The 13,506-nt window shown below is 33.9% G+C and overlaps 1 protein-coding gene and 1 long non-coding RNA gene across 2 annotated transcripts in view; both read left to right on the top strand.

Moving 5' to 3' along the window:
• LOC102802464 (uncharacterized) overlaps positions 1-13,506 on the top strand; it is a 45,659-nt gene that overhangs the window by 30,502 nt on the left and 1,651 nt on the right. Inside the window, exons 2-6 of the mRNA XM_006813587.3 lie at positions 9,582-9,665; positions 10,596-10,654; positions 11,955-12,053; positions 12,391-12,533; positions 12,648-12,921. Coding sequence (XP_006813650.2) covers positions 9,582-9,665; positions 10,596-10,654; positions 11,955-12,053; positions 12,391-12,533; positions 12,648-12,921 — 659 coding nt within the window. The remainder of the gene's footprint in view (positions 1-9,581; positions 9,666-10,595; positions 10,655-11,954; positions 12,054-12,390; positions 12,534-12,647; positions 12,922-13,506) is intronic.
• Positions 4,353-4,892, top strand: LOC146734920 (uncharacterized). Its single transcript, XR_014931282.1, has 2 exons — positions 4,353-4,415; positions 4,575-4,892. It is a non-coding gene; the product is annotated as an uncharacterized LOC146734920 (long non-coding RNA).

The following is a 13,506-nucleotide window of genomic DNA, read 5'->3' as shown; positions in this document are numbered from 1 at the left end:
TCATGATCTGCTTTGAATGTATATGTCACTCAAATATGAACGGAACGGGGACGTGTCATTGACAATGACTTGTTTCCAGTGTGTTGTACAAAAATGAAGCAAGCGCTCGGGAGATGAAATGTATCAGTTTACATTATGAAAAGGTCTAAGAAATTACATGTATGATTTTTTATTATCGTATAAGTAAATAAATAAATAAGTAATTGAACAAATGTATAACCTCAATGACTGTGAAACGAATTACTGTGCAAGCTAGTTTACATTCACGTGTGGTGTACAATTACATTCAAGCCACGGAACATTGAACCCTGTGTGAGCCCAGTCAAGAAAATAACGAATGTGAAATTCATCATCGCTAAAACCATGGCAGTGTTAAAGATATGAAAATGGTTGGTAGGTTCGATTTCATGGTAAAATGTTGTGTAAATTCGTTGTACTTGTGAATCCTGATTTATCAATGTAGTTGTATCAAGTCACTGCCGTAAGGAGATATTTCCTTTGTATCGCTTACCAACATTGTATTGTACTTCTTTCCTTTATTTTCCTTTACACATTTGGAAACTTGCATGGTGCACTTTCACCCCCCACCTTCCCCAAATTACGAAGCTATCAAGTCGATTAGTAGGTATAGGATGTCTATGTGTGTTGATGACTACTGCGTTGTGTAAGGGCTTCTCGTACGTAAAATGGGGCGCATTCCCAGAAAAAATATCTATTTACACAGAGCTGACAAAATTCGCCTACATGTGTGAATATATGTTGGGATTTGGAGAAAAAAACTCGTAAAACATACCGAATTTACTGTGACAGCAGTGATCAATTTTGATGCCGATTGCTGGTGGGCTGATCAGCATGTCGGATTATTTCTGAGAACGTTCTTCGTGTGGGAAATCACAAAATTATTAGCACTAAGTTGGCTGGTTTACCTTATTTTGTGTCAGAGTACCCTGTACAAATGACGTGAATCGATATGCGATGATTACCAAAACAATTTGACAATCGGTGTCTCATTTGTTCACCGCCCCTCAACACGGTGATTTGTTATGGAGGGTATTTTTCCCGGCCCTTTTCGTCGGAAATTATGAATTCATTGGCTCTAATATATCCTAGTTTACTTTAGTTGTTTCATCCGATTATTCTGTACATTGATTTTACCTTGCAAAGGAAATAATCGGTGCCTGACTTTGTTATATTTACACTATTGCAACACCTTATGTGGGCCCCAGCGTGGGCCTCGTGTTTCACTATTTTTTTCATTGAATATTACACGGCACGATATCCCTCAAATCGGAAGGCACATTTATTACTCGAGTTACTGTTCCTATTAAGTTAAGCCATGGAGCAAAAAAGAAAATATGGTTAAGCTGAATACCATGCTTCATGTGGAATGTATAGACCGTGATGTCGGCATTAACTACTGGATGCACAGTGGAAACCACTGGAGCAACGCCACGCTGACCGGCGTCTCCTGCCTGGTAAAAAAAAAAAACATGCGGGACGGGCTGCAGGGTTTTAAGCCGTCGTAGATGTTTTTGAAACGAAAATTAGCGAATAGGTTTTGTTTCGAGCCACTTAAAATGTCCTATGTGTATTTTTGGTTGGTACTCATCGCGTGCGACGTGCCCCAGATAGTGTCAATTTATAAGCAGTAACAAATGAGACGCGTTGGGGATTACTTTAAATTTTACGTACCGAGAAGTACGTCTGCCGTAAGTTATTAATATTTGTTATGGTACTGAGCTGTACGATGGCTGTAATTTTACCATGTCGATTTTCGGGATATATGAACCAAGTCCAATCGAAAAGATCGTGATGCCTTCCTTATTAATATACGTAACTGAAAGTAAATAAATATAATATTTATTGACACACATATTGATATTAAGATAGTGGTTTGAATTTTAGAAATTTAGATTGTGATTGTTTGTCAGAAATTTACATAGTTGTTCTTGCTACTTTACGTTTTCCGTGTTAACTAAATTTCTAAAATATTTTTAATTGCCCTATAAGTTTATTTTGGGCATTTATTTGTTTCAATTTTGTGTAGCTATTTTATGCATATTTTTAAGTAGGCTTATTGTAGGTATACGATGTCTATGTGTGTAGATGACTACTGGTGGCTACTTATTTAATAGATTATTCATAATTTGTTTATCATTTTCAAATATTCCCGAATATTACATCATGATCCCTATTCCCTCAGCACATGGGAGTTCTTTCTAAGCTTTCTTTGATCAGCTTTTGATATTTCAAGTAGTAATCATCACATTTCAATGACACTTGGTACATAGATGTCATAGGACACTGCACAGACCTGATAGTTTTTAAGGTAATACGAGTACATATTAATTACCTAATTTGCATAATTAATTAATTTTCAGCTTCTGATATTTCAAGTAGTAATCATCACATTTCAATGAAATTTGGTACATAGACATCATAGGACACTGCACAGACCTGATAGTTTTAGGCTAATATCAGTATATATTAATTAGCTAATTTGCATAATTAATTAATTTTCAGCTTTTGATATTTCAAATAGTAATCATCACATTTCAATGACACTTGGTACATAGATGTCATAGGACACTGCACAAACCTGATAGTTTTTAGGGTAATATGAGTACATATTAATTATCTAATTTGCATAATTAATTAATTTTCAGCTTTTGATATATCAAGTAGTAATCATCATATTTCAATGAGACTTGCTACATAGATCTTCTAGGATTATGCAGAGACCTAATTAGTTTTAATTGGATATTAATTACCTAATTTGCATAATGTTCCACTGATATATAAAGAACCACAAATTGGATTTTAATGAAACTTTTAAAGAGAACTATGCAGAAACCCAAATAGTTTTTGGTAAATATTTATGCTTATTATTAAATCTCCTAATTAACATAATTAATTAACACTGATATCTCAATTACTGATCATCACATTTGAATAAAATTTGGTACATAAATGCTCTTGGACAATAGACAGGCCTGATTAATTTTGGGTTAAAATTTGTTCATATTAATTCTCTAATTAGCATAATAATTCATAATTTTTGACTCCCATGTGCGAAGCACAAAATGGGAGACTTTGCAGTTAGTGTGTCTGTATGTGTGTATGTGTGTATGTGTGTGTGTATGTGTGTCCGACTGTTCCACTGCTATCTCAAGAACCATACATCGGTTTTTGATGAAACTTGGTGCATAGATGCTCTGGGCCAATGCGCAGATTTGATTAGGTTTTGGTAAAAATCCATGCTCGTTAATTACCTAATTTGCATGATAATTAGCTAATTTTTAGCTGTTCTATGACTGTTCCACTGATATCTAAAGAACCACTCATTGGATTTTGATGAAACTTGGTACATAGATGCTCTGAACATATGCGCAGATTTGATTAATTTTTGGTAAAAATCCGTGCATATTAATTACCTAATTTGCATGATAATTAGCTATTTTTTAGTGGTTCCATGACTGTTCCACTGATATCTAAACAACCACTCATTGGATTTTGATGAAACTTGGTACATAGATGCTCTGAACTAATGCTAGGTTTTGATTAGTTTTTGGTAATAATCCGTGGATACTAATTACCTAATTTGCATAATGATTAGTCAATTTTCGGTTTTTCCACTGATATCTCAAGTACTAATCATCACATTTCAAATGAAACTTGGTACATAGATGTCATACGACACTGCACAGACCTGATAGTTTTTATGGTAATATCAGTACATATTAATTACCTAATTTGCATAATTAATTAATTTTCAGCATTTGATATAAGTAGTTAGCATTACATTTCAATGAAACTTGGTACTTACATACTCAAGGACTATGCAGAGATTGATTGTTTTCGATAAATATTTGTGCATATTAATCACCTAATTTGCATAATTAGTTAATTTTCAGCTTTTCCATGGGTATCTCAAGTACTAATCATCGCATTTCAATGAAACTTGGTACATAGATCCTTTAGGACTATGCAGAGACCTGATTAGTTTTAGGGTAAATAATTGTGCATATTAATTACCTAATTTGCATAATTAATTTTCAGCTTTTCTACTGATATCTAAAGTACTAATCATCACATTTCAATGAATCTAGAATTATGCAGACCCAATTAGTTTCCGGTAATTTTTTGTGCATATTAATCACCTAATTTGCATAATTAACCAACTTTCACACTGATATCTCAGGTACTATACATCACATATCAATGAATGTACATGGATGCTGTAGGACAATAGAGAGACCTGAATAATTGTGGGTTAAAATCTGTACATATTAATTACCTAATTTGCATAATTAACCAATTTTAAGCTTTTACACTGATATCTAAAGTACCGTAAAAACTCCAAAATTTCGACCGGTTTTAAATAATTGGTGTTAGAAATGTGACATGTTTTTAGAGTCAAAATTAAGGTGCATTTTCAGACGGTCGAATTTTTCAGAATAGAAATCAGCAAAAAAAAAAATGGGGATGATAGACAGTGTGCTTCATTAGTTTTTAAAAAATGCAATGTCCGTCAATTGACGTAAACTTCCTCATGTTTCACGGTAAAAGCAAAGGTCGTGGCCGAGTTGTAACTCAAAATCTAAACAAAGTCATCAATCAGTGAGTATTATGACAAGCAAAACAAAACATCAAGACGTGGAGAAGAGGTCAGCACAAAACTAATAGGTCAAAAGACAAAGCTGTCTCGCACTACCTAGGAAAACTTGCGAATGTTCGAAGTACAGGTACCCATTGGACAAAAGATACATGGAAGTTTAGCAAACGATCTCCCCGACCCAGTGCAATGTATCCGGTTAGAATCAAAGCTCACGTGTCCCTTATTTGAGGGACCAAATTCTGCCGTAAATTCGCCCTTGGATTAAAAAATAAAATGGGATTTAAGAAAATAAAATGGGACTTTTAAGGTGTATTTTGGCGTCATTTTTCGGACATTTCAATCAATCCTGCCGGCTAAAATAGAGTCTAAGTTTTACCGTAGTCATTGACGTCTGTCTATTCAAGAGTACACGTGTATGATTTTTATCGTGACTAGCGTGAGCGGGTAAGCTTCCTTTCGAGAATGAGCTGTTATCACTGTGAACAATGTTAAATTATTCTTCAGATGACCAGTTTATTTTTTAAAAACAACTAATTTTTTTATTTAAAAAAAATCATGCCGTTTTCGCATCAAAATCCAAGCCAAAATATCGTACTACAACATCAATCTCTTCCGCATTGCGTTCAATAACATTAACATATTTAAATAAGCTATGGTAATTTGAACACGTTGGCATCATCCAGCTTTTTGATTGGTTAATTAGCGATTTGACCTATTTGACCTAAGAGAACATGGCAGATATCCTACAGCATCAAACGTTTATACGAGACCGGAATCATTCGCTTACGATGAAACTAAGTTGACTTTTATTTGTATTTCATAACCATTCAACAAATTTATTTTGTGTACATTATTATAATCACTACTGAGTACAGTAATAATCAACAATTCAGAAACGCAGCATGCCGAGATTTTTGTGTTCGTTTTTATTTGAAACTTCGTTTATTTAGAATATATTTTCGTTACCAATAAAATAAAAATCTCTCAGTCAATCAGAAACCCGGATTCATGCCTTTGAGGAAGGTCCCGTTTGAACGCTCACATCGGGGTTTTTTTTCGTTTGGGGGAAAACTAAAACTGGTCGCAATTTTCGAATAAGAATGAGTCGGCAATTTTAGTGGAGTCGAAAATTTGGAGGTAAATAAAACACCGAAACCTGGCAAATAAATAGGCGGTCGAATTTTTGGAGTTTTCACGGTACTAATTATTCCATTTCAATGAAACTTAGTACAAAGATGCTCTAGGACAATGTACAAACCTAATTAGTTTGGGGTAAAAATCTGTTCATATTAATAATAATTCCCTAATAAGCATAATAATTCATAATTTTTTGGTTCTAATCACATTTCAATTAAACTTGGAGACATAGATTTTCTGTTACATTGCGCAGACCTCATTAGTTTTACACTCAAATCTGGTCATTTTAATTTTCTGATTTGCATAATTATTTTTCAGCTAAGTAATTTCGAATTATATTTAATGTGTCTCCAATACTCTCAGCACATGGGAGTTCTTTCTAAGCTTTCTTTGATTATCTTTTTCAAAGCTTCATTGATTTCTTTAAGTGATATTTCAGCGTTCAACATATTATTTAGGAAATTCATATTTTCTAATTCCCTTAATTGTTTCTGTATTTTTGATTGTCTCTTTTCTGAAGTACTAGTATTTTGACTGATATTCTGGAAATGGTCTATCCAATCATTGTATGGTATTTCAGACACAATGCTGTCTTGTTTTCTCTTTGTGTATTGTCTTATTACCTCCCAAAATTTCACTGTATTTTCTTCATTATCTAGGTTGTCTAATTTTTGTTTCATCATTTGCCATCTTTCCTTTTGAAGTGTTTTGACATATTTTCTGAATAATTTTCTTTCTTCATGATATACTTTTCTCAAGTTTTCATCATAAGGTCTCTGTTGTATGTGCTTGGCAAGAGTTTCTTGTTGTTTCTTCATTTTCATACAGTTTGAGTCAGTGCATTTTACTTTACTTTTCTTAATGTTTTTTCTGTGTTTTGTCTTTTTTATGTTACATTTTTTGGCAATGTTTTCTAATAAATTTTGAAATTTTTGGGTTATCTCATTTACATTTTTTTTCTTTCTTCTTTTTTTTTTACATGTTTTTTCTTTCTTCTTCTTTTTTTTTGTTCACCTTCTTTTGTTTTTAAAAATATCTTGTAAATATCTGTTGCTGACTTCGTCCATTTATAGCTTCCTGGGTGATTTTGCAGGTTTTTGTTTATGTTAAACTCTGTTTCTGTAAATGTTGGCATTTGTATTGTTGTTGATATTGGACAGTGGTCACTTCCTGGCACTAATCAAAACATTAAAACAAAATGGCCGTCAGTCGGTCATTTGAAATTGGATCTGAAAAATAAAATAATGTGCATCAAGGTTTTGTAAAGACACTCCACACGGTAAACAAGTAAAAGACAAAGACAAGTTTATTGAGCAAAAACGACTTACATACACAAACTACAAAACTAATAAAATTACAATTTAAAAATATACAGTTCATAAAAACTCCAAAATTGGGCAGGGGGCTCACTTCTACCCACCAAGACAGCACGTGTCCCCCTGAGCAATAGATTTCGGGATCCAAAAGAAGGAGGGGGAAAACCTGTATGAGGCCGCCCGACCTTGAAATGGGGGTCAGGATGAAATCCAATGCTCAGGCTGGTGGGAAGAAGCTAGAAAAAAAAAAGAGGGGAACGAAGGGGATGGTGGTGGGATAACGAGCGAAGAGAATACAATGCTTGAGCAGTGACGCGTAAAAAACAATGAATGAAAACTGCTGAACAAAAGAAAACAAAAGCAGTAGGGACGTTACAGTCTGTGTGCACAAGCTGGCTATGATTGGCTGGCGAAAAGAAGCTGATTGGTTGACCAAGCTGTGAGCTGATTGGTCGAAATAAACAGGCTGTGATTGGCTGAGAGCGGAAGAACCAGAATCCTAAAATGTACCAAGCTCAAGGGTTCCATGTCTTTACAAATTCACACTTGTGCAGGCACAAGTGAACAATTAAACAAAATCCATTCATAAATGCCTGATTTTTATGATTATTTAGCACACAAACGGCCGCCATTCGGCCATCTTGAATCAGATAGTGAAACAAATTGATGTGCATATGTATAATATTATGTATGATGTATGTGTGAAGTTTTATTATGATTAGTCCAGGCATATCTAAGATACAGGATGCACGCACAAACACACAAAGGTTAAAACATAAGTTCCCATTTTCGGACTACATCCGAATAGGGACTAAAAATCTATTTTATTTTCATACAAAATTAACTTTATTTGTTGTATCATTGAAATGTTATATAATATGGCAGCCCAGATATGTTACTTTGGGGGCTACATTAGATATCCTAATGGGCCATTCCAGTTTATATATATCCGACCACATCAACAAGGGGGTTGCAGATATAAACTGGAATGGCCCAATGCAGCATGTGTTTGTGTAGTGTTCGTACCCCCTGGGTGTCATATACTATTTGAAGCAGCAAATGCTCATACCAAGCTTCATTATTTACAATCATCACACCTTGTTGCTTCGAATAAAGCATTAGTTCGTATTCCAAATGATTTTATAATGCCACCCTTGACTTTGTGTGCTATACTATAAACAAGTTGGTGAATACATCTTGAGATATTTTAAGATGACTGTGCACTTAAAAAATGTGCTGTTTCTGTTTTCTTCATACCACATTGGAACATGCTACATGATACTAATCTAATTAAATCTTCAGCTTTGTATAAAATGTTGCATGCAACATGTCAGGGGTACGGACACTACATTTGAGCATTAATTATGGCATAGTTTTTCATCCTTTTATGGTATATCTTGTTCATATACTGCATTTAAGTATGAGAAGTGGAACACACAAATACATGACTTTGATGGCTGAAAGTATACACCAATGTATGCTTTTCGTATTTCCATTTACCTGGTGAGGATATGCTGCCTTCCCAGTTGTGTCCATAGCATGGGCTACATATTAGTGATACATTTGTTATTTTTATAGCATAAATGGTGTAATTCTGAACGAGTTTAGTTAAGCCTGAATAAGAAGTATAAAAACCGTAACAAATGGTGCTTTTTACAAATGTTGTCATAGAGAACAGAAACTGCAAAACTTCTCTTAATAGTGAGCTTCAAACATCAAAAGACATTTTACATGAGATTCAGAAGGAACATTTATGTAGGATTTTTATAGCATAAATGATGTAATCTATTCATAATGTGTGTGTGTTTTCTCTCAAAATTAAAAAAAAATGCAAGTGGCTGCTCGTAACAGCCAAAAATAGCCAATTTGGGGTGCTAAATTCATTAATATCTTCGCCAAATATTAAGCGATTTCCACAATTTTTGTTTTGTTTTTATCGTCAACAAGGGGGCTTTTCCAGAGTATGATACTACCATTCTAAAAAGAAAAAAGTTTCATACAAGGAGCTTGTAACACTTCACGAATGCAAATGGTACGCTTGATTGTGAAATGGCCGATACCAAAGTACTGTTTCTGGCCTTTGTTTTTACTGTGATGGTTGCCAGGTGGTGATAATAATGCCCTGATGTAGGTCTGTTATCATAAAAGACACAATTCCATATTTATTTAGAGTACTACATATATAATATACCAACAACTTCATTCTTCTCCCTAACTATATAGAAATGTATATAATTAATATACAATTTTGTGCATATCTGCTATGACACTGCCTGCGAAAAAAGTAAACAAATATGAAGGTCCTTAGCAGACATGCTGAATTGTTAGAGTTATGATCATCAAGAATAACCATGGCCATATTATAGGAACCGTGTACACTTTTGCAAAGCCACGTCCAAACTGTGACTCAATGTTCAACACTTAGCCCGAACTTTGGAACCTTTCTGGATGAATAAAGTAAAAAAAAAAAAATTTTAAAATTGATGTTGAACTGCAATTTGTTTTCCTAGGTGAAATCATGTCGTCCAGTGTTTGTACAAGGAATGCCATACCTGATGCATTGAGGTATCATCTAAGTCAACTTTACTCTGCCAGTGAGTACAAAGAGAATTTTATTTTACAATTGCATAGCGACTCACATTTATGCTTTGTCTTATTGCGTCACATTGTGTTTGTATTTCCTTTGCATAGTGTATTTCCACAACGTCAAATATCACATAGCAATCAATTTCATGCAAGTCAACAGTACCGTAAAATCTGTATAAGAAGCTGCATCCCTAATAGAAGCCAGACCCATTCTTTTTGAACAATTGAGACCCACAAATTCACCATTTTTCGTATGTATCTTTGAGTGCTTCAATTTAAGAAATGACACCCATAAACAAAAAATACCAGCTGCTTCATAATTGATATAACTCATTAAGATACCTTTTCTGTTTTGTTTTCTACCCATTCCTTGTTCTCCCCATTTTATTATGTTTTCATTTTGTCTTGCCACTTTGTATGCATCTGAAACTTTATTGTATTTTAAAAATCCAGATCCTGAACAAGATACGATTTCAATAAAGGCTTTATTATTATGTGATCAATTTGGGGCAAAAATGTTTGTTTTTTCTGGTATTTAGATATGCATTGAACAATTTTGTTCAGCCTTGTTACAAAAAAATTATAATGGAATATATATTTATTGGACGTTTAAAATTAACTCTATAAAAATGCAATTCTCACTTTCTTTTTTGTGTTATTTTTTAATCTATGAAGGCAAGTACCTGAATTAAACACAATTTCATTGAATTGATTTTGTTCTGTTTGTAGTAATTATTGAGACCATGTAAAGCCCATAATGGTAATGAAAGATGCTTTGTTCTGTAAACTTGCATTTTGGTGACAAGATTATTTTCCATCACGCGTAATAGAAGATGCTATACATTTATTTGTTGGACTGCTCCTTTACATCTGAATATTATGTTGCTAGCTAATCTTTTTTAGATGTGTTGTGATATACAGGTATATTTCTGTTCCAGAGTTCATGGTGTCAAGCTATCAGTTATTGCCTTTTCTAAGTGTAATGAATGAGATCAAGGTATATGGTAGATTAACCTCTCATTGTATATAATAGAAAATATCTTGCCAAAATCATATATCAAGCTGATTAAATGTCAATGTTTTAACAATATTAGTATGCATATCAATAATAATTTATTCGATGTCTTCAAGCTAAATTTTGAGATATTTGGAAATCACACTATTTTTTTTTTTGTATCCTGATGGCAAAATACAAATGCTTGATACAAAAGGTGTACATAAATTTTTCCAAATTAATAATATAGAACCGGATTCTGCCGTAAATTGGACGTTTTCACAGCTGGGGGGGTCCGTATTTTTTTGGGGAACTTCTATTTTCATTGAAGAATCCACCTATGCTGACTTTCAACGCCGGCAGTTGTACCATCCAAAACAAAAACTATTGCAGGAGATCTAAAATTTGATACCTTCTTTTTCTTGCTGAATTAAAAAGTAGACTGTGTAAAATTTCATTACTATGTCACCCAGAGTCAACTTTCTTCAAAAAAAATCACATTAACAACCTGGTACGCCAAATACAATTAATTTTTAAAATTAATGACCAAATTGCGCTACCGTGATCATTTGCTACTAAGGAATGTGTTCGTTTTTATTTGAAACTTCTTTGAGAATTTACTTACATTACTAATAAAATTAAAAAAGAAGTTTCAAATAAAAACAAACACATTCCTTAGTAGCAAATGATCACGGTAGCGCAATCCGGCCAGGTCATGCTGAGTTTCACAATTGTTGATTATTTAAACAATAATGTACGACCTGCCAACCCATAATGGCCGCCATGTTTTGACCTGGGGCGGTGTTTGACCTGATAGATCAAATCCCTAATTAAGCAATCAAAATGATGAATGATGCCAACATGTCCAAATTACCATAGCTCATTCAAATATGTTAATGTTAATGAACGCAACACAGAAGATATTTGCTGATTTTGTAGTACGATCTTTTGGCTTGAATTTTGATTGGAAAACACGTTTTTTTTTAAATCAAAATGAGCAGTTGAAGAATAATTTAACATTGTTTACAGTGATATAAGCTCATTGCCGAAACGAAGCGTACCCATTCACACTAGTCACAATAAACATCATACTCTTGAATAGGTAGGTGTCTATGACTATTTTAGGCATCAGGAATGATTGAAATGTCTGAAAATTCATGGCAGAAATTAGAATCCAGTACATATACTGTGCACTTGATCTATTAAAAGTGAACCTCCAATAGGAGTGCATGCACGATCATTCAAATATTACTTATTTTGGTCATAACTGTCATTTACGTAATCTCTTGTGCAACTATTACAGAATGAGTATGCTGAGAACCCTGATGTATTCAGACATCTAATTGGACTGTTATATCAAATAGACACTGATACTCCAGAAGGCATGTTGAAATATCCCGTGGTAAGCTATTGAATTTATACAGCTACATATGTACATATGTATGTATGCATTGGGCTTTGTAAATAATCATTGGGAGACAGGATTTACTGGCTCAGCATGATATAAATTGTGAGCCATATGTTGTGGTTGTTTTCTATCTGAGGTATCAATATTTATTAGAAAGACAGATTTCCAAATACAAACTGAAACATATTAAAATGTCATTCTGAGTATTATCAAAGTTTATAATATTGCAGATAGATGAGAACCACTGCATTGCGGATTTGACAAGGATTATGTCAAGATTATTATTTCTACATGGTTAGTGTTTTATGATAATCATTCTAACTCGTTATAGATTAAAAAGAGGATTAGATACTTATTGAAAGAACAGACCATCCTTGCAGATAACCTTATGTACATCATATACCAGACATTTGACTTAAAAACTGGTGTCTTTGCCTTCAAACCTCTCAATAATGGACTCGATCAAAATCAAAGGTTGGTAATTTCATTTCTATTGTTGGGTCAAATCATGATCTGCTACCCTTTCAAAGACAGTAACAGGCATGATGTTAGTGTTAAAGTTTTGTTTTTAATGACATTGTATTCCAGGAAAAGGAATCTTGAAGAAACATTGGAGACGTCCAAAAGGTCAAAACAGCAGAAAAGACAAGTGTCCTTCTACAATTATTGTAAACCTGCTGTCAGTGCCTACATGGCTGCTTATGGAGTGCCATCCAAGTTCACAGAGAGTATGAAAACACAATCACCTAAAGAACCAGAGAACCAGCATTCTGATTCCAACTTAGCTTCACTTTTACAAAGTGAATCAAAACACTTATTGAAAAAACCTGAATTTTCTAAATCCAGACAGCTATATGACAAGGTATAATAATTAAGATATCTGCCACTGGAAACAATTAGAAACTAGGCATCTCTTTGTATGATTGAGAGTATGCCCAGGTGCAAAAGAAAAGAATGTTTACTATTCTTCGAAACAAAGCTTGAAAAGCTACTTGAATCATTTTAATGCTGTACAATCATAAAGTAACAGTACATGTTGCATTCTGGAATAATTAAAGAGTGGTCTTCAACCCTCAGTGCATGTTACATTGTATACATTGCTATGGAACCCATAATGGCGCAGTGACCACCACCCTTTAACAATAGTTTCATCAGGCATACGATACCATCACAATAATACAGTACTCATCCCAACCTTCCACTTTTTAATCAACCGCTTATCGCCTAATTTCTGACATCCGGCCGGAAACAGAATGCATTTTAATCGCCTTTTTTTCTTGCTCGCTCATTGAAAACACCAACCGCTCGCCCAATAAATCAATGTGAACCTTGGAAATTTGTTGGGAGCTGAATTTTAAATGCGAGCAAGCTAGCTGTGATATTTCCGGGTTTTCGCTGTAAAAAATAAAGCGGAAATTGTCTGGTCAAATTAAACTAGCAGTCGCAA

This window comes from Saccoglossus kowalevskii, chromosome 13 (genome assembly GCF_978046115.1).
Source record: "Saccoglossus kowalevskii chromosome 13, keSacKowa6.1, whole genome shotgun sequence".
In the NCBI taxonomy this organism is placed as follows: Eukaryota; Metazoa; Hemichordata; class Enteropneusta; family Harrimaniidae; genus Saccoglossus; species Saccoglossus kowalevskii.
The sequence above is the reverse complement of the archived record's forward strand: the minus strand, read 5'-3'. Positions and strand labels throughout refer to the sequence as shown.